Below are 18,400 nucleotides of genomic sequence, written 5' to 3'. Positions count from 1 at the left end.
ACACCGTGGCGTGGTAGGATATATGGTTTATATGTACATATGTACAACCTGGGCCTACAATGGAGGGGCTCACAGTATCAACACCCCAAGACGATCATGTTGTTCCCATAGCTGCAGTCTTGGATTCAAACAGAAAGCAAACATTGGTCTATAACCAGTTACAGATAGGTAGCCGTGTTGGTCTGCCATAGTCAAAACAAAAAAAATTCCTTCCAGTAGCACCTTAAAGACCAACTAAGTTAGTTCTTGGTATGAGCTTTTGTGTGTATCTGAAGAAGTGTGCATGCACACGAAAGCTCATACCAAGAACTAACTTAGTTGGTCTTTAAGGTCTTACTGGAAGGAATTTTTTTGTTTGTTTTGACTATTGGTCTATAACATTGCTCTCCTTTCTGCAGATTGCTGCTTTCCTTCTAAGTCACATCTTTCCTAACCTCTCTACTTAAACTCTGGCTTTGTCTGTTGAGTAATGGGGCCCTATCCATTTGCTGTCTAGCACAAGCCCTTTAATCCTTTATTTCCTTAAGGAGGTTAACCCGGCTTGATTAACTATTAACACTTGCTGAATCCAGCAATTAGAAGTGCCTCCTACTCACCTTAACACTCCAACCCTTGATTAAATTATAACATTTACTGGATCTGGAGATTAGAGAGGTCTGGCACCTGCAAACTCATAACACTACACTGCCAAGTTTCTCTTTATTCCTGGTTTCACCTACCAAGGAATCTGCTTTTTCATTTAAGGACTTAGACAGGCCTGAGTGACAGCTGGACTTTATATTCCCATCAGCGTGTGTGTATGTGTCTGTGTCAACTACTTTTTGTCTCTTCCTCCTCCTAACCAACCTTTGGTGCACACCAAAACCTGCAAGACACCCAACCGAGCTTCACTGGAACGTCTGCTACCTTCCCTAGCTAACATTCCAGCTTGAGCCTGCAGCCCAGCTGCAGATCCCTTGGCTTTCACCATCCGCAATCTTTTCCTGGAGAATTTTGCAAGCCCAAAAGCTATTTTGTGCCATTTTGGCCTAGTTGCCCTTATTGTCTGGATTTTGGAATTTCCAGAAGGGCTGCAAAAAGTGACTAGCCAAAAATAAGTCCGGCGGCCTTAAGATGCCATCTTTTGCCGCCGTCACGACTGCTGGCAAAACTCTCCTTGGGCGGAACTGCTCTGATTTTCGACGGCGGCGGTTCCGCCGGGCCAGCCCGATGGCAAGCAGGAGGCGCCGCAGTGCTTCCCCCTCGCGGCTCCGGGGCTCCTCGGCAGCCTGGCTGGTGAGGTCACCTCCCTTCGCCCGTCCTCTCGCGGCGAGGCTCCTCCCGCCGCCGCCCGCCGCCGCCGCAGTGACAGCTGAGCCCGGGCTTCCTCGTCGCTCGGCGGTTCTCTGCGCCTACCTTTGCAGCCAAGGAGCGCCGTCGGCGCAGCTGGGGTCGCCTGCCCGTCGTCCTCGAGGAAGGAAAGGGTCGGGAGGCGCAGCTGGCGGGGTGGGGGAGACAACATGGCTGATGATTTCGGTTTCTTCTCCTCGTCGGAGAGCGGAGCAGCCGAGGCCGCCGAAGAGGACCCGGCCGCCGCTTTCCTGGCTCAGCAAGAGAGCGAGATCGCGGGCATCGAGAACGACGAGGGCTTCAGCACCGCCGACGGGGCCGCGGGAGGCAGCCAGGAGGCAGCCGAGGCGCCGGGTGAGCCGGAGCGGCGAAGGGCAAAGAAGCGGCGCGCGGGCCTGCGCCGAGATGCGGCGGGCGAGCCGGGCTTCTCGGGGGTGCGGGCGGGGGAGGCGCCGCGGGACACCTGCTTGGCATGCAGAAGGTCAGGGGTTCGCCCCTGCTGCCTGTACCGCCGCTAGATGGACCAGTTGCCGGACTCGGTGCTGGGGCAGCTCCCCGTGTTTCTGTGCCTTCCTCCTCGGCCTGGGTATGAAGATGAAGCGGTGGACAGAAGGCTGGCTTGCAGGGAGCCTCTGAGGTTCCCCTGCCGCTCCTTGGGGTGGGAGAAGAGGAAGTGGTACTCCCGGTCCGCCATCCCCGAGGCCTTGGCCGTCAGCATCCTGGCAGAGATGTCTTTGCCTCTGCTACAAATTGTAACTTTGCCTGCTTTTGGTGCAGTCTTTGGTAGAGCACTGTCCCTTTTTTTCTAGCTCAGCCCTTTAGGTCAGGAAGCAGGTGTGCTTTGGATTTGGGACTCATAGGAAGCAGAGGCCTTTTACTCTTCAGGACAACATCTGCAGCCACAGGAAGGGAATCGGAGTTGGGAGAGGTCTCAAAGACCATCTGGGCCAATCCTCTGCTGATGCAGATGCCCCATTCTACACCTAAGATCTTTGAATGGTTAGCATCTTTTGGCCAGGTGTGAACAGTTGGCCCAAGGCAGAACAGCCCCAGTGTGACCCACAGAGAGAGCTCTCACTAGTCTTCTTTGGCTGGGATGAGGCAGGCAAGTATTAGGCCCAAGTGCTAGGCTGAGGAGAGATGGTATAGAAGGAAGGGACCATTCTTAGGAGACAGGCCTCCTGAAGCTCAAGGCCGACTTTGGGAGGAGTCCTTACAAATGTTGCCAGACCAGATCCAGGCTTCCTGGGTGTAGCTGAATATTCAGGGTGTGTGCATGGTGCCAAGGAAAAGCAAGGGCATCTACAAGGAAGTGGAGTAAGGAAAGGAAGGAATAGGTTCTCTTACCATGGGAAAAGCACAAGGAATGCTGCCCCTTTGTCCTTTGACTTACTCTCCTTTGCCTTAGCTCTGCTGAGGGTTGTCAACTTTTTCAGCTGGCCTGCTCCTGTGCCTTTGCCATCAGCCTGGGTTGTGGGGATTTTCCACTGCTGGATCTCATTGCCAAAAAAGCTTCTTAATTTCTGCATGTCATGCTGCTGTTGAAAACAGAACAAGTGAAAAAGACAAGTCCATTCTTGGCTCTGCTTAGTCAGGAGCCCTGAAACAATCTTCTTCCCAAGCAAGAAAGTTACACTCTTTAGCCAGAGTTACTGTTTTCAAAGGCCTTGTGAACTGAAAACACACTGTCCCCATTTGGCCTTTCCAAGCATGCTCCAAGTAAGCAGCCTAGAGTCTCAGAACCTGTTTAAACAGTTGACAAGGGATCTCCCGCTTCTTTGCAGCCCATTAAATATCTGGAGTCAGCCCCCTTCTTCTTGTGGACTGGCTGATCTCAAGTACTGTATATATTCTGTTGACCTCTAAGTAAACATGTATGGGATCAAGCTGCTGATTTTTTAACTTAATTTTGTTTCTTCCATTGTACATCTGCCCACTCTTTCCTATATTCCCACTATTTCCCCACACCAGTTCATGCATCTGATGAATTAAATTCTAGCTTACGGAAATCCATGCCCACAATTTGCACCCTCATCTAACCAGCTTTTCTTAGTAACATCCCACTGTTCCTTACCCTCAGTGCAAAAATTACAATGTCCCATTTAACTCAGTGGGGACCTATTTTGAAGTAAATTCCTATCATCTCCTGCTATCAGATTTGCTTGCAGTGCTGAGGAAAGGGGGCTTCTGGCTTCTAATAATTGCAGAACTTCTGATCTCAGCAGTTGCTCACAGGTGCCACAGTTACCAGGTCCTTATCCAAGGGCTTAGAGATTAATGAAAATGAGGCACAAATTGATGGACTGGCTTTTACTGAGAATGTTGCACCAAAGACTCTAACAGCAACCACAACCATTGGCTTGGCTACTTAGGACTTATTTTGGGGTGCTGGAATATAGGGGTGAGCATTCCAGATTCCTGCACTTTCTGTCCCCAGATTCTGAGACTCTGGATTTTCTCTCTGTCTTCCAGCTTCCACACATTGCTGTGTTTACCTGTCTGTCACAGACCTCCCACTTTTGTAACCCAGTCAAACCATGAGGCAGAAGCTGGTCCCATAATATAACCCATTCCACCAGCCTTTCCCCAACCTGCTGCCTTCCAGATGTTTTTGGCTACAGCTTCCATTAGCTTAAGTCAGTGTTTCCCAACCTTGGGCCTCCAGCTGTTTTTGGACTACAACTCCCATCATCCCTAGCTAGCAAGACCAGAGGTCAGGGATGATGGGAATTGTAGTTCAAAAATAGCTGGAGGCCCAAGGTTGGGAAACACTGGCTTAAGTGGCACAAATGGCTACTAACATGTTTTTATTTTTCTTCTTCTGCAGCTGATTTTGACAGCAATGGGGCCACCGTGAACGGAGACCTCTATCAGGTGAGATCCTCTGAGAGAAACTTGTGGTCTATGGGGCCAGTGAATGTAGCCTTTGTAGTAGATGCCCAGCAGGAATTACTAGACCCTCAGAGTTCACAGCAGGTTCTTTGAGGCATCTCATCTGATACTATCGGCTTCTTTGCAGTTTTCTCAAAGAAAAGGGGACAGGTTTGTGGGTGACCTGGAATACTAGCCACCAGCCCTTCTGTTTCCAGTTGAGATTGGCTATAACATTCTCTTGCCCTAGAATAATTCAACCCTTGCAGCTGCTCATGGGCATCACATATAGCAGGGATGTGGATCTAGATGGGGAAGAGCCACAGCTCAGTGGTAGAGGACCTGGCTTTCTTTGCATGCTGAAGGCCCCTTTCTCAATGCACAGCTTCTCCAACTAGGGCTGGGAATGTCCCTGGTCCTGCTATCCTGGAGAATTGCTGCCAGTCAGTAGACAACACTGAGCCAAATGGACCAAAGTCCTGGAAGTCAGAGGCTTTCGTTGTCTGTCTGTGGGTTGGTTGGATTATGTTTTGTTTTGTTTTCGTCTTGAAAAATGAATGGTTATCTGGTGGGCACATGTGGTTCCTATGTTGTGCTGCTGTGATTGCTACCGATACGACGGCTGAAAGAATGGTTTTGTGCTGTCTTTTGCGTTCTAGTCAGATGGTGCTGCATTAGCGCACCTTCTCCCTCCACACGGGCCCTTTAGCCTCCCGTTTCTGCTGACATTAGCCTCCAGTTGCTTAGCGCTCTTACAATGCTGTGTGTGGGCAACCACTTACAAGCTGCCAAGGAGGAATTCAACACGCGCTGCCCTTTCGGATGCCATCCCACACCATGACGTAGGAACAACCCCGGTCGGCTCGGGTAGACAGAGAAGCAGCGGCTGTTGTGGAGCGCTTCACTCCCTCCTTGTTGTGGTATCGACTTGCTTTACAGCAGCATAATCCCATTGGAGATGGGTAGAGTTAATTAGATTAGCGGATTCGGATGCGGGTGGAGGGTAATCCAATAGCCTTGCTCTACACAACAAGCAGCAATAGTTGTGAAGGTGAGAGAGCTTTGCACTTAATTGCAGCCGCCTTTCGCTCTCCAACTTGAACCCCCTTGGAGTCTGACTTTTGATTCTGGAAAAGCAACCCACCTATCTTTAGGAACATAGGACGTTGCCTTATACAGAGTCTGACCATTGGCTCACCTACCTCAGTGTTGTCTACAAAGACTTGCCAGAAACTATCCAGAGTTTCAGGCAAGGAATTCCCCCCTACCTAGAGAAGCTGGGAATTGAACCTGAGGTCTTTTGTATGTGGAGCAGATGCTCGACAGCTGAGCTATGGCATTACCTTCTCTTACTTGCTTCCGGACATAACAAATCAAGATAACAGTTTGTGGACCCTAAGCTTTCATATAGCCGGAGAGCCAGCCAAAATAGCGAACTCAAGGTTGTAGAGAGAGTTGGAGGCATGCAGGGAAATACTTGTGGAATTATATTGGAGTGACAGTGCTAACATCTTAATAACGCTTGCATGCACATCTGTCAAAGCATGTTTACTCTTTGGAAAATAGTCCAGCCAGACTTTTAAGGCAGTCTTAGCCAGTTTCTTCAGGCTGGAGGTGTGGATGTGTTCATTTGCACATTTCACGAGGGACACCAGTTTTAGGGCTGGAGTAATTTCCCTTAAAGAGCCTAGGATTTGAGGGGAAAGTGTGGAGTCCTCTTGTTGTTATGGGAGAAGTAAGAGGAAAGTGGTGCCCCCAATTTAATGCAAACCAAAACTCTAGGCAACAAGCTGTTGGCCAGGAGTGCCAACTTGAATAAAATATTGGGGGGCAGGTAATCCCTTCCCAGCACAATCCATCACATGACAAGGTGCGCACACACCAGTTGAATTGACAATGCCCCTCAACTTGGGTGGCGGCTCAAATATTTAATTGGGGGAGGCACGGACTCCTCAACCTCTAGGAGTTGGTATCTATGTTGTAGGCTGCCGGGTGGCAGATAAAAACTTCCTTGAGGACTAGATGCGAGTGCAGCCTTTTTGCCACGCCCCACCTCATCTGACTTTAATGTTTCCCTTCCTGTGGCTGCTAGCCATGCATCACATTTCTCTCTAGTGACACATTCCTTGTCTTTACCTCACTGCCTCTCACAAGAGACCAGGTGTGGCCAATTCTACCCCATTATCAAATTATTCCTGCACTGCAGCTTTGTTGCAACTACAGATGTTGCAAGAAGGAATGGCAAACAAACTGGGAGAATTAGATAGGCTAATTCTGTAGTGCCCCATGAAACTTAAGGGGAAAGCCCCTTCTGTGGAAATTCAGGGGCAGCCCAGAGTAGGAAAGAGCACCTCATCCTACAAAATGTTAAGGCTGCACAAGCGCTAAGAGTAAAAATGCAATCATAATAAAATAGCCAACAGCTTGTTGCCTTTTCATGACACTCGAAATCAGGCAGCCACCTCACGTTGCCTAATGGTAAGGTCAGCCGGAGTTCCCTCTTATAGTGGGATTCTTTCAGCTTTCAGCCAGTCCTGTCCCTGCTTGCATACCTTGACTACTGAATAGCTAACTGTCTTCAGGTATCTGTTCCAGAGAGCTAGCTGTGTTAGTCTGGTGGTGCAAAAATGAAGAAGAATCTTGTGGCATCTGTGGAAAAGCCTTCAGCATTTTCTTGAATTGGCTGTGAGTTCCTATCCCTTCACCCCCTAAGGATTTTTGAACTGTTTTGGCCATGGTGGCTGGAGCTGAGGGGAGTTGGAGTCGAAGTACACCCATAAGGCCACAGGTCACCCACATCCCTGATGTAGTGGGGGGGGGGACCTCTGCCTGGGCGTGATCTGCAGTCTCACAAGATTCAGCCTCCACCTGCCACCCAGCCCCATTTATCTTTTTATATCACATAAAAACTTTTCAGGGTACAGTTCCTGACAGTAGTAATACTGTTCCTGGACTGAACCATTTAGAGAGGTGAGGGGGATGCTAGACTTGAACCTTTCTCTCTGACCCACTAGCTTTTTGCATGGAGCAAGACTCTGTTGTTGCTTTGAGGGGAGGGACATCTCATTCTCCTTCCTCCTCACCTTCAGTGGCCCGGTCCAGAAACAAATTTATCACTTGATCTGTGAAAATTTGGTCATAGAATTTTGTTTTCTTTTTGAAATGGAATCTAAAATTCAAATAAACGCTTCAATTGATTCTGATGTTTGGAATGAGATGGAAAGGCTAGGTGGGAGAGCTGCTTCACTGAGAGCCAGTAAATAATCAACTGCAAGGAGTCTGACTGTGGACCAATAAAATGTTGTATGTAAATGGAACCGATACTGTGGGCCTTCTCAAATGCTGCAGCTGGCTTATTTAATTACTATGATTACTAGCCTTTAAATAAAGGTGACCACTTCTAGCACTTCCCGCATGATTTCAGCTTGAGGCTGCAGTAATTGCCATGACAATGGCCCTGGGTGGTGTCAAAGTGGTTTTAGAGCCGATTGAAACAATTGCCCGGCTAGGATCAGAGAAAGATCTCCTCAAGAAGGCAATAACCTTCTCAAGACCTACTGTGACATCAGAGGGATGACATCACAGAGGAACGGCTTGCAGCCGTTCCTCCTTAGAACTGTAGGTGCTTGCCTGTTACACAGACATGAAAATCACGTTGGCAGCGAGTAGCACGTTGGATAAGGCTGGGCAGGTACATGGCTAATGAAGGGTTTCTATTGGGCAGCATAGGAGTGTAGTTTTCAGAAGGACCTGTTCCTATAAGCTTATACCAGACTAGCTTCAAGGTGCTGGTACGTACTGATGCAGAAAACCCTATGCAGCTTGGGTCTAGGATACCTAAAATGTTGTCTCGCCCCCTACATACCCAATTGATCATTGCAAAAACCATCCTACCAGGCGATTCATTCCACATGGTGTTGGAATTGGGCCTTTAGTGTGCAACACCTACCCTTCAAAAGTCCCTCCCGTTGCATATTGGTCACCTTCTCTATTGTCTTTCAACAAGCCTTCTGAAATCTTTACCCCAGTTGGTATCTCTCTTGGAATTGAACTGATATATATATAGCGCTGTGGTCTAAACCACTGAGCCTAGGGCTTGCCGGTCAGAAGGTCGGCGGTTCAAATATCCACTACGGGGTGAGCTCCCGTTGTTCGGTCCCAACTCCTGCCAACCTACCAGTTCAAAAGCACTTGAAAGTGCAAGTAGATAAATAGGTACTGCTCTGGCTGGAAGGTAAGCGGTGTTTCCGTGCACTGCTCTGGTTTCACCAGAAGTGGCTTAGTCATGCTGGCCACATGACCCAGAAAAACTGTCTGCGGACAAACATCTGCTCCCTCAGCCAGTAAAGTGAGATGAGCGCCACAACCCCAGAGTCATTCGCGACTGGACTTAATTGTCAGGGGTCCTTTACCTTCTTTTTATGTTTTATATATGTGTAAATCACTTTGGGATACCTCATGGGAAGCAATTCGTAAATGAAATAAATGAATAAATAAATAGTACCATAATTTTCAGGCAGTTGTGCTAGGACTCTTGAACCTTCTTCACAGTTTTCATTCTTTTCCACCTTGTTCCACCTTGGGAAAAGGTTGTTTATATCTGCTGGAGAACTAGGATTAGGACCTCACCATAATTTGGTTCAAGACTTTTCATGATGCTTCTTATTCCACGTAGATTTGTGGTTGACTGAGACTATGGTGGGTATGGGAGAGGAGTTCACTTCCCACCACTGGGGAACTCCTCTCTCTTGGGGGCCTGCATCTGGTGTTGGGTCAAAGAGACAGGTTAGGGATGCCCACCCTACTGCTCCACAGCTTCCCCGACAGAGGTTGTCTTGGCTGTGGGTTGAAGGAACCCGGAACTGTGGTTTTGGGTGAGTTGCCAAAGTTCTCCTGAGTTGGCAAAGCTCATTTGATGTCAAATCCACATCAAAATAGAGCCTTTAGCATTGGTGGCCCGGTCCTGTGGAATACTCTGCCAATAGAGATTCAACAAGCGCCTTTTGTTTCAACCTTTAAATGCTTACTGAAAACTTTTCTATTCTGCCTAGTTTATGCAGGCAATTCAGAATGCATATTTCCATAACAGTTAGTTGATGGACTCTTACGGCCCAGTATACCTGAAGGAGCATCTCCACCCCCATCGTGCAGCCCGGACACTAAGGTCCAGTTCCGAGGGCCTTCTGGCGGCTCCCCCACTGTGGCAAGTGAGGTTACAGGGAACCAGGCAAAGGGCCTTCTTGGTAGTGGTGCCCACCCTGTGGAACGCCCTCCTATCACATGTCAAGAAAATAAACAACTATCTGACTTTTAGAAGACATCTGAAGGCAGCCCTGTTTAGGGAAGTTTTTCATGTTTGATGTTTTGTATTGTTTTTAATATTCTGTTGGGAGCTGCCCAGTGTGGCTGTGGAAACCCAGCCAGATGGGCAGGGTATAAGTAAAAAAATATTTCCAGTTACAGATAGGTAGCCGTGTTGGTCTGCCATAGTCAAAACAAAAAAAATTCCTTCCAGTAGCACCTTAAAGACCAACTAAGTTAGTTCTTGGTATGAGCTTTCGTGTGCAGGTATCTGAAGAAGTGTGCATGCACACGAAAGCTCATACCAAGAACTAACTTAGTTGGTCTTTAAGGTGCTACTGGAAGGAATTTTTTTTGTTTTTAAAAAATTATTATTATTATTATTATTATTATTATTATTATTATTTATTGTATGTGTTTTCATTTTACATAGATATTATTGTAAACTGCTTTGATATATTTTATGATACAGCGATACATAAATGCTTTTATGAATAAAGAGAGCCTGGATCTCACAAATTGTTGCTTTTGCTTAAAGGAATCCAATGGGCCCACGGATGCCTATGCAGCCATTGCTAGAGCTGACCGGCTGACGCAGGAGCCTGAGAGCATCCGCAAATGGCGAGAGGAGCAGAAAAAGAGACTGCAGGAGTTGGGTAGGAATGAGAAGGAGCAAATATACACTGTACAAATGTCTGTTTTTTGAGGGGCAGACAGAGCTGGCCCAAGCTGTTATGACATACTTTGTCAATCCAGCTCCGTCCAGATGCTGTGGACTACAACTCCCATCAGCCCCAGCCAGCAAAGATGTCTGAGGCAGTGCTGAGTACCCAAGGCCAGTCAAGTTATTTGGGCACCAGAGGCAGAAAATTGTCCCAAGTGTCTCTTCCATGGCTATAAAAATACAACAAATTAAAATAAGTAACAGTTTGACACCCCAAATCAGCTTTCTCACTCTGGATAATGGGAGAGCCAGCTCCCAGGAGCAGAAACCAGTGAATAATGAAATGAGGGGTAGGAGGATTTCATCAGAGAAAAGGCTACAAGAAGGAACTTTAAAGGGTAAAATGAAAAAGTCATTGTAGGGCTGTAGAGGGTTGCGGGGGATGAAAAGCCACTAGGATAACAGGGACATAGATGTGGCTGGGGCTGAGGGAGTTGGGAAACATAGAATAATTAAGAAGATGGCAATGGAACCTAAAACATCCAAATATAGTGAGAAGGCAGTAGAGAAAGACATATACATTAGGGGTTCTAGACAGAATTTTAGCCACAAGCTTCACCTCAGGAGAGCTATTTTCATGGGGCTTCAGCTGGATATACAGAACTAGTAGGCCTCCTTCATAACACAGAGCCTGACTAGTTGGGTGTACACTGATTTGTCTCCTAGTGTTTATGCTCCTCCCTCATTTCCACTTAGTCCACTGCCTGTGTGCCCACATATTTGCCCTTGTTATCTGTGCTCTGAGACTGCTTAGAGCAGCACTTGGGCTATATCTTGTGAAGGGGCTCTTCCATATTGTTACAGCCAGCAGCTCCCTGCCTCAGCTTCCTTCCAAGGGCTGTGGCAAAAGGACAGCAGCTCACTGGTACAGCATCTGCTTAGCATGGAGAAGGTCCTAGGTTTTATTCTCAGCATCTCCTCAGGGCCAGCTTTGTGAGGTGCTGGGCTGCGGCTGAGACTTGTCTCTGTCGCCATCCTTCTGCCCAGCAGTTATGTGTCGCTCTCCTTTCAGATGTGACCTCCAAGGTGTTAGAGCAGGAATGGCGTGAAAAGGCCAAGAAGGACTTGGAAGAGTGGAACTTGCGGCAGAACGAGCAGATGGAGAGGAACAGGGCCAACAACAGGTATGACTGGGCGGGACAGCTTTTAGCCCCTGCCAATAATAGCTCACTTCACCCTCGGCACCTGCCAAAGTATCAGAGCTGCCCCTGGGAGCCATAGCGCAGCCTGAGAAAAGGGACCTCGCTCTTTTGGCTCCCACACATCCCTGGGGGCAGGCTGGGTAAGAGAGCTTGGAGATAAAAACCCTGAACCGTATTTCCACCAGGCCACACCATCACAGTTGTGCAATAAATTTATATGGGCCAAATACAGTGGTACCTTGGGTTAAGTACTTAATTCATTCTGGAGGTCTGTTCCTAACCTGAAACTGTTCTTAATCTGAAGCACCACTTTAGCTAATGGGGCCTCCTGCTGCCGTTGCGCCGCCGGAGCACGATTTCTGTTCTCATCCTGAAGCAAAGTTCTTAACCTGAAGCACTATTTCTGGGTTAGCGAAGTCTGTAACCTGAAGCGTATGTAACCCGAGGTACCACTGTAATGGATTCTGGTGAGAGTGCCTCACCAGGCAGCAAGACTGGTCACTCTTGCATTCAGATCTGCAACACGCAGGCGAGCCTTTCCACATTATCTGCTGCATGACTTCAAGGCGTTGCCAGACTAGTTACTGCAAACACCCTGGGTGGGTTTCCTTTGACTCCCTTGCAGTCAATCTGAGATTTGGGTTTGCTGCTCCCTAGAAGCTGCTGTCTCTGTTTTTGTGGGGTTATGGACCATGCCAAATATTTCATCTCCATAAAGGGGCTGCCTTCTGTCACTCCTAAGCGTTTGACTAATGAATCTCTAACCAACCCATGGGAGCTTCCCCATGCCTCCTCTCCTGCTTTGTCTGATTCTGTTGCTCCTCCAAGGGCACTAACCCACCTTTCTCTCTTTAACTCTTTGCTGCCTCTCTGCTGTGCTGCTTTCTTCTGTCTCTGGGTCACACCGTAGGATTGCTGACAAAGCCTTTTACCAGCAGCCGGATGCCGATGTGATTGGCTACGTGTACGTCTCTCTATTGCTCTTTTCCCCTTTGGGTCCTTTCTTAAGTGGATCTCCTGTATGTGGCTGTTGGGCTCTATTCCCTAAGCTTAAGTTTGCTAGTTACACAAGAGCTCAGGTGTGCATTTGAGGGTCTCTTTGTTGCCAGACATTTTACAAGTGAAGAAAGGGCTTGTGCAAATGTTTCAGGATGGCTAATGCTGCATTGGTTCCTCCTTTTTATACAGAGAGTTTCCAGGCATATGTTCAGAGCATGAGTGCAGCCATTTGACTGAATAGTTCCCCCCAGTTTCCTTTAGAAAGTCTAGTGCTTCTTTGATATTGTTGTACTCAGAGCCATTCCTATCCCAAGAGGGTTTGGCTGATCTTTATGTGCTGTTTCTTTTCTTTTGAGAACTTCATGGGGAACTTCATTTGAGAACTTTTATTGCAGAAAAGGAAACAAATAATACTAATTTGTTTGAGTTCAGAAAGGTAAACTGAAAGCGACTTAGAAATACAAACATATTCCGAAATAACTTACACATAAAGCAACAAGACATTATAGCAGCTATAACAAACACGACACGTGAGGAAAGTGTTTCCATTACTAATTGTGCTTTGTGTTTCTCTGCCACTTAAGGCTGTTCCTTTATTGTTGATTGTTCTTTCCTGATAAGTAAGTGGCAGTGCCCTTTAATCTTCTTTTGATGTGAAAGGCAATCTATTTTCAATCTCCAGTTAACCAAGCAATTCCTCTTGGCAACCTGACTGGCATAGTACCATAGATAAGGAGGTGCTTGCCTGCTTCTTTTTCTGAGCCTGACCCTTTGCTCGCTTGCCTCCTTCTCCAGGGCCTCGGAGGAAGCCTTCATGAAGGAGTCCAAGGAAGAGATGCCCGGCACCGAATGGGAGAAAGTGGCCCAACTCTGTGACTTCAACCCCAAGAGCAGCAAGCAGTCCAAGGATGTGTCGCGCATGCGCTCTGTGCTGATCTCTCTCAAACAGACACCCCTGGCCCGCTAGCCAAGCTGGAAAGGGGCTGGGGGCTGGGCCGGGGGCCGGGGTGAGGATGCCGAGTTGCTCTTTGGCCAGCGGATTTCGCTGCTGCACAACAACAGGCTTAGACGGCCACCAGTAGGGGACACCAAAAGCATCCCACCCCTGCCCCTTCCTCTCTCCTCCGTGCGTTTGCGTCACTCGGGCCGAGTGGTTGCCTGTACCCCTCCTCCTTGGTTTTACTTTGCTTAAAGGGTGCATTGGTATCTTTTTCCACATATTTATTAACTGCGTGGTTCCTTGGGCAGCTGCCCTCCTTGGTTCACACACCTGCTGCCTTCGAGAAAGGTCACTCCTTGTTTTAGCGTCTGGGGCATTCACAGGCTTCCCTGGCCCCTGCTTATCCCATGACCTTGGCCGGTAGAGTAGGCAAAACACAGTTCACTTTCCCAATACTTTGTACCAGACCCAGGAGGCACCACTCAATTGGAGCCCAAGGCTGCATGCAGGATTCCCCAAGTTAGGGGCTCCGCTCTTGTTGCTGCTTACCCCCAGCGAGAGTGAGCGGTGACCCTTAAGAGTAGGTAGAGTGTTGGAGCTTAGTCATGCTTCCGAGCTGGTGCCTGACAGGCTTGGCAGAGAAAGAGGAGGGTGTCGGCAAGCCCTGGGGAGGGGGCGGCGGGGAGGGATGTACAAAAGGGAGAGGGCAGTGAGGAAAACTGACCTAAAGACTTGGTGTGCTGAAATTGTAATGGAGGGGCTGAACTTAAGATCTGTTTGAAGTCATGAAAGAGCTGCAGGGGGAAACGACAACAAGCCCTTGTGCTAAGACTTGCTTCCACTGGGTGGAATGCTGTTTCTCCCCACCACCAGTTAGTTATTCCTGAATCAAAAGCCTATTTTGGCTTAGGTGATGTAGAAGGGGAAGAATACAAGAAAGAATCCTGAGCACTTCCTTCATATTCTCATTCCCCACCTCTCTCATTTACATGCACACATGTGCCCCTCGAGGCATATTATTCTGTATTTGCAAAGGCAACACTAAGCACAGGGACGTGATATGGGGTTAACTGGATTTTTCTCAGAGAGATTGCTTCTTTCAGTTTGTGTGCTTCAAGGGGAAGGTAGATGAAAGCAGGGCAATTCTGTACTCATCTCCCAGTAGGAGCTGTCTATGCCTTTTGGGCTTCTAAGCAAGCCAAGGTCCATTCTCTTACTGCCGCCACCCATAGTAAGTCAACACCCCCAAATCAAATACTGGACTTGAGAACGCATTCCTGTGCAGCTTGGAACAAAGTGCCACAGTATATCCAAAAGGGCTTTCTTCCATATATATATATATATATATATATATATATATATGCTTTCCCAATCCTGTGCATATATATATATATATATATATGCACAGGATTGCAGTTTTAAAACACTTCACCAGCACAATCATGTCTGTTCAGAAGTAAGTTCCATGGAGTTCAATGAGGTTTACTGCTAAGTAAGTGGGTGTAGAATTTCAGCCTACATGTTTAATTTGAAGGCTGATTTCCCTCTATAAAGATTCAGAGATTTGCTGGACACCTTATGGTGCAGCTGATGAGCTTGCTGCCATTAGGTTTCCCCACCCAGGTAACAAACAAACAAACGTGGAGCTGAAATTACACTGAGAACAGTCCACTCTCCCAGTGCTGTGTGAAGAGTAAGTGATGATTCTGTAGTATTTGTCCCTTTCCATACTGCTGGCCTGTATCTTAGGCTCCTGCCGTCTCTTCCTTTGTACCAGGAGAGGAGCAGACAGATTGCTCATTTTCCCATTGGGTGTATGTTCTGCTGTGAGGGGCTGCTTGGCTCCTCTAATGAAGGTTCTTCACCTTGAGTGAATGTGAACCTACTAGCAGAAAAGCACAATGGCCACATGTGGTTGCAAGTGCGTATTTTGGAGTCTCAGGAATATATGGCCGTTTGGGGGAGGGGGATCTAGGCTGGTTGTGCATTGTTGGCGAAGTTTTCAAGACCGCAGAAACAGCTGTAAGCACAGAATACGTAGATTATCAGGGTTCACCTCCTTACTTGGGTTGGCTTTGCAGGGAGCTGCTTTTGTGATTTGCTTATGTCCATGTATATTATTTAATGTGTTAAGGTCCTCGTGCGCTAAGTTCACCGTATCATTTTTGAACAGTGAAGCATGTGTATAAAAAAAAAGACCCACAGAGGAAATGGAACTTCCTATCCCAGGAAAGACAGTTTTTTCAAGGAGCTTTTGACAGCATTTGAATTTTCCACATGTGGACTGTCGCATCAGCACCTTGCTCTTCAAAAATGATGTGATAAGCGTCGTGCAGGGGAAACGGTTCACAGTGTTAAAAAGTGGGTTGGTCTGGGCCTTGGCAGCTTCCAGAAAAAAGGATGTGTTCCTATGGGGAAAGGCAGCTCTTTTAGGTAAAATGTTTAATAAGGTTCATGCTTTTCTCTAATCAGGAGCCCAACAGCTTTGGAAACAAACCCTATGCAGTACAACAACCTTGCAGGATCGAGGGAGCCTTGCGGTATATGCAGCTCAAAAAGCCTGCCCAGTCTTTGTCCAACATGCCCCGTTGGCCAAAGACGCTTTGATTTGCAATATAAAGTTTGTGACAACTGCATTACAACTCTCTGTTTGAGGGCTGTTGTTGCTAGCTAAGAGAAGCGCAGACAAAACTATATCTCTTCACAAGGGTTTGTTTTAGGGATGTTTCCTTTCGAACAATCCACATTCAAGTTTATCTGAAGAGCTAGAGATGAGTGACAGATTCCAGACTGATGGCAGCTCCCTCTTCCACCATCAGCTACAGAGAACTTCACAGCATAGAGGAGACAGCTGGGAGCATTGGTGGTCTGACCACTCCTCACCGTATCCTCTGGAAACCAAGCTGTTTGCTTTGTACCCCGGGATGGATATCTGCACCGGAGTCCAGTAGCAAGAAGCAGCCCCTGCTTGGAATCACCCAGTCAGCCCAGAATTTCACTACTACTATGTCTGGCACCCCCAAGTGGCGGCAGCAGTAAGCTGGGGGGCACTTGGGGGAGGCGGGAGCTTTGCCTGCAGCTGCTCTGTCCCCCAACATTACAATCTGTGACTTTGTTAAACCACCTATTATCAATAAACTGCCACTACTCCATTCACAGTTTAAGGAGTCACAGAATCTTTCTTTCCATGCTTCTTTGAAATAATGGGGGAGAATATTTGGGGAAATTAATATCCTAGGCCAAAGTTGGGGAGCATGTGACCCTCTGAGTTGTTATTGAACTACAAGACCTACCAGACTACCAGAACACCAACCATGCTAGCTGGGGCTAATTATTGGCCAGTTTGAAGGCCACAGGTTCCCCAACTCGGCCCTAGGCTGAAGCCTTGCAATCCTCTGTTATAGGAGGGAGATGACCATTTTGAATACTTTTCTCTGAAGCAGCACTGGGAGTTTTTAGACACGTAGAGACTGATACTAGGCATGGTTAGTTGGAAGTTCCACTGTCTCCAGTGACAATTACTCTTAGGTAAGCATTCATGGTGTTGCTTCCTTAGACAAGTTCCACATAAGAAGCTTATAAAAGAAATTATGTCAGCAATGTTTGGGAGGCACACTTAATAATAGATCTTTCTTACTCCGTATTATATTAAAAAGTTCTAGCCTTGGTTTATAAGGCATTTATGGGGTAAACTTTTCTTAAGCAGTAAATACAGAATGTATTTAAATGAGCTGTAGTTTTCCTATGTTCACAGACGCAGATTTGAATTCCTTTTTTCGTTTTAAACGTTCTCTGAAACAAGAAGCTAAAATCCACTTCTTTAGCACGCTCTAATTACCCCCAATCTTATGAAATAGAAGGTGGTTCAAGCTTATTAGCTTTTAACTCATCTTTTCAGGTGGGTACATTCTGTTACCTTGATGAAAAGTTGCTTGCCTGTACATTTGTCTGAGACAGGTAGAATTATATCCATGCACTTCACTAGAAAGAATTATAATGCACTTTAAGAAAGCAGCTAACTACAAGCAAGTTTGTTGTAGCTAGTCTTAAGTGTTCTTGGAAATGCCTCTTCTTTCCCCACTGGCAAATAAAACTAAACGTATGCACTCTGCATTGACAGTCAGCAAAGCAACAGACTGCATTTAATGTTTGCCTGTCAACATAAGCCAAGCATATTTTGGGCTTAGGCATAAATAAGTTATGTTCTACATTTCCTTCTGTAAGGCACTGAGCATCTCTCTCATAAAGTTGGAGTACCGGTAATTCTCATTTTTAAACATCACTTAGTTTGTTAAAAAGACAAGAATGAATTACTGCTGGTGGGGCGGATGAATCTGTAAGACAACTCTGCCCAGACATCTTGCTTCTGACCTCTGCACCCTGAAATTTTGTTGGAAAAGCTAACAGTTCTGATACCTCTGCCTTTCTGCTAATTCAGGAGAAGCCCAGTCTCCTGGAGAATCTAAAATTCTTAATGTCCAAGCAGCCATTGTGACGGAGGAGCTAGGAGGAACAGGGCTAAGGCTAAACATTAGAAGCTATCAACTAACACTGCCCCATTGTAGTTGCAATCGTTTATTGCAGAGTTCTTATTTTGTGGCTGAAAAAGTAAGGCCAAAATAAAGATCAGCTTCAGTGAAAAGATTTAGACTTATTAATATACAAACATAACTAGAAGGGCGAGAGGGGCATACAGCATTGTTACTTGGTGGCAAATTCTTTGACTTTGTGCTGGTTGCTCATGCCTTTAGACTCAGGAACTGCTTTCGCTATGTCAGTATCTGCTTATTTATCTACACAAGACTAGAGTTTACAGCTGGTCATTAACACCTCACAATACAATCTTGTACACCATAACATACCAGTAGATACCATTAGATGTATATATTAGATGAGGAACCTGTGGCCCTTTAGATGTTGATGGACTACAATTCCCATCATTCCTGGCCATGTTGACTCGGGCTAAAGAAGTTGAAAATCCAACAGCATCAGAGGGGCAACAAGTTCCCCATCTCTGATGGTAGGGAATTGAAAGATACTCTGTGGACCTTCAGATGTCTGCTCAACTATAACTCCCATCAACCCGTCACGAGG

General features: G+C 46.9%; 2 protein-coding genes across 3 annotated transcripts in view; one reads left to right on the top strand and one right to left on the bottom strand.

The window, feature by feature from the left end:
• FAF2 (Fas associated factor family member 2) overlaps positions 1-7,692 on the bottom strand; it is a 32,463-nt gene extending 24,771 nt beyond the window's left edge. The window contains exons 1-2 of the mRNA XM_081901077.1: positions 7,579-7,692; positions 2,677-2,867 (exon numbers count right to left, since the gene is read on the bottom strand). Coding sequence (XP_081757203.1) covers positions 2,677-2,679 — 3 coding nt within the window. The 5' untranslated portion in view covers positions 2,680-2,867; positions 7,579-7,692. The remainder of the gene's footprint in view (positions 1-2,676; positions 2,868-7,578) is intronic.
• On the top strand, positions 1,315-13,586 carry CLTB (clathrin light chain B). 2 transcript variants are annotated; one of them, XM_081901144.1, is made up of 6 exons: positions 1,315-1,683; positions 4,157-4,203; positions 10,040-10,157; positions 11,238-11,349; positions 12,278-12,331; positions 13,162-13,586. In XM_081901144.1, the coding sequence occupies exons 1-6, from the start codon at positions 1,500-1,502 to the stop codon at positions 13,331-13,333; spliced, it is 687 nt and encodes a 228-aa protein (XP_081757270.1). In that variant the 5' UTR covers positions 1,315-1,499; the 3' UTR covers positions 13,334-13,586. The 2 variants fall into 2 exon arrangements, with proteins under 2 accessions (XP_081757270.1, XP_081757271.1); XM_081901145.1 differs by lacking the exon at positions 12,278-12,331 and having other exon boundaries at positions 1,319-1,683.
• Positions 13,587-18,400: the final 4,814 nt, after the last annotated feature.

The sequence above is a fragment of the Podarcis melisellensis genome (genome assembly GCF_964234715.1).
Source record: "Podarcis melisellensis genome assembly, chromosome: 2".
Lineage (NCBI taxonomy): Eukaryota > Metazoa > Chordata > Lepidosauria > Squamata > Lacertidae > Podarcis > Podarcis melisellensis.
The sequence above is the reverse complement of the archived record's forward strand: the minus strand, read 5'-3'. Positions and strand labels throughout refer to the sequence as shown.

What these genes read in the sequence shown, in the direction of transcription:
- CLTB (XM_081901144.1), top strand. Translation starts at nt 1,500, where the DNA reads ATGGCTGATGATTTCGGTTTCTTCTCCTCGTCGGAGAGCGGAGCAGCC. An exon ending in GGAGGCAGCCGAGGCGCCGG is followed by an intron (nt 1,684 to 4,156) that starts GTGAGCCGGAGC and finishes CTTCTTCTGCAG; the next exon opens with CTGATTTTGACAGCAATGGG. An exon ending in GCCGATGTGATTGGCTACGT is followed by an intron (nt 12,332 to 13,161) that starts GTACGTCTCTCT and finishes CTCCTTCTCCAG; the next exon opens with GGCCTCGGAGGAAGCCTTCA.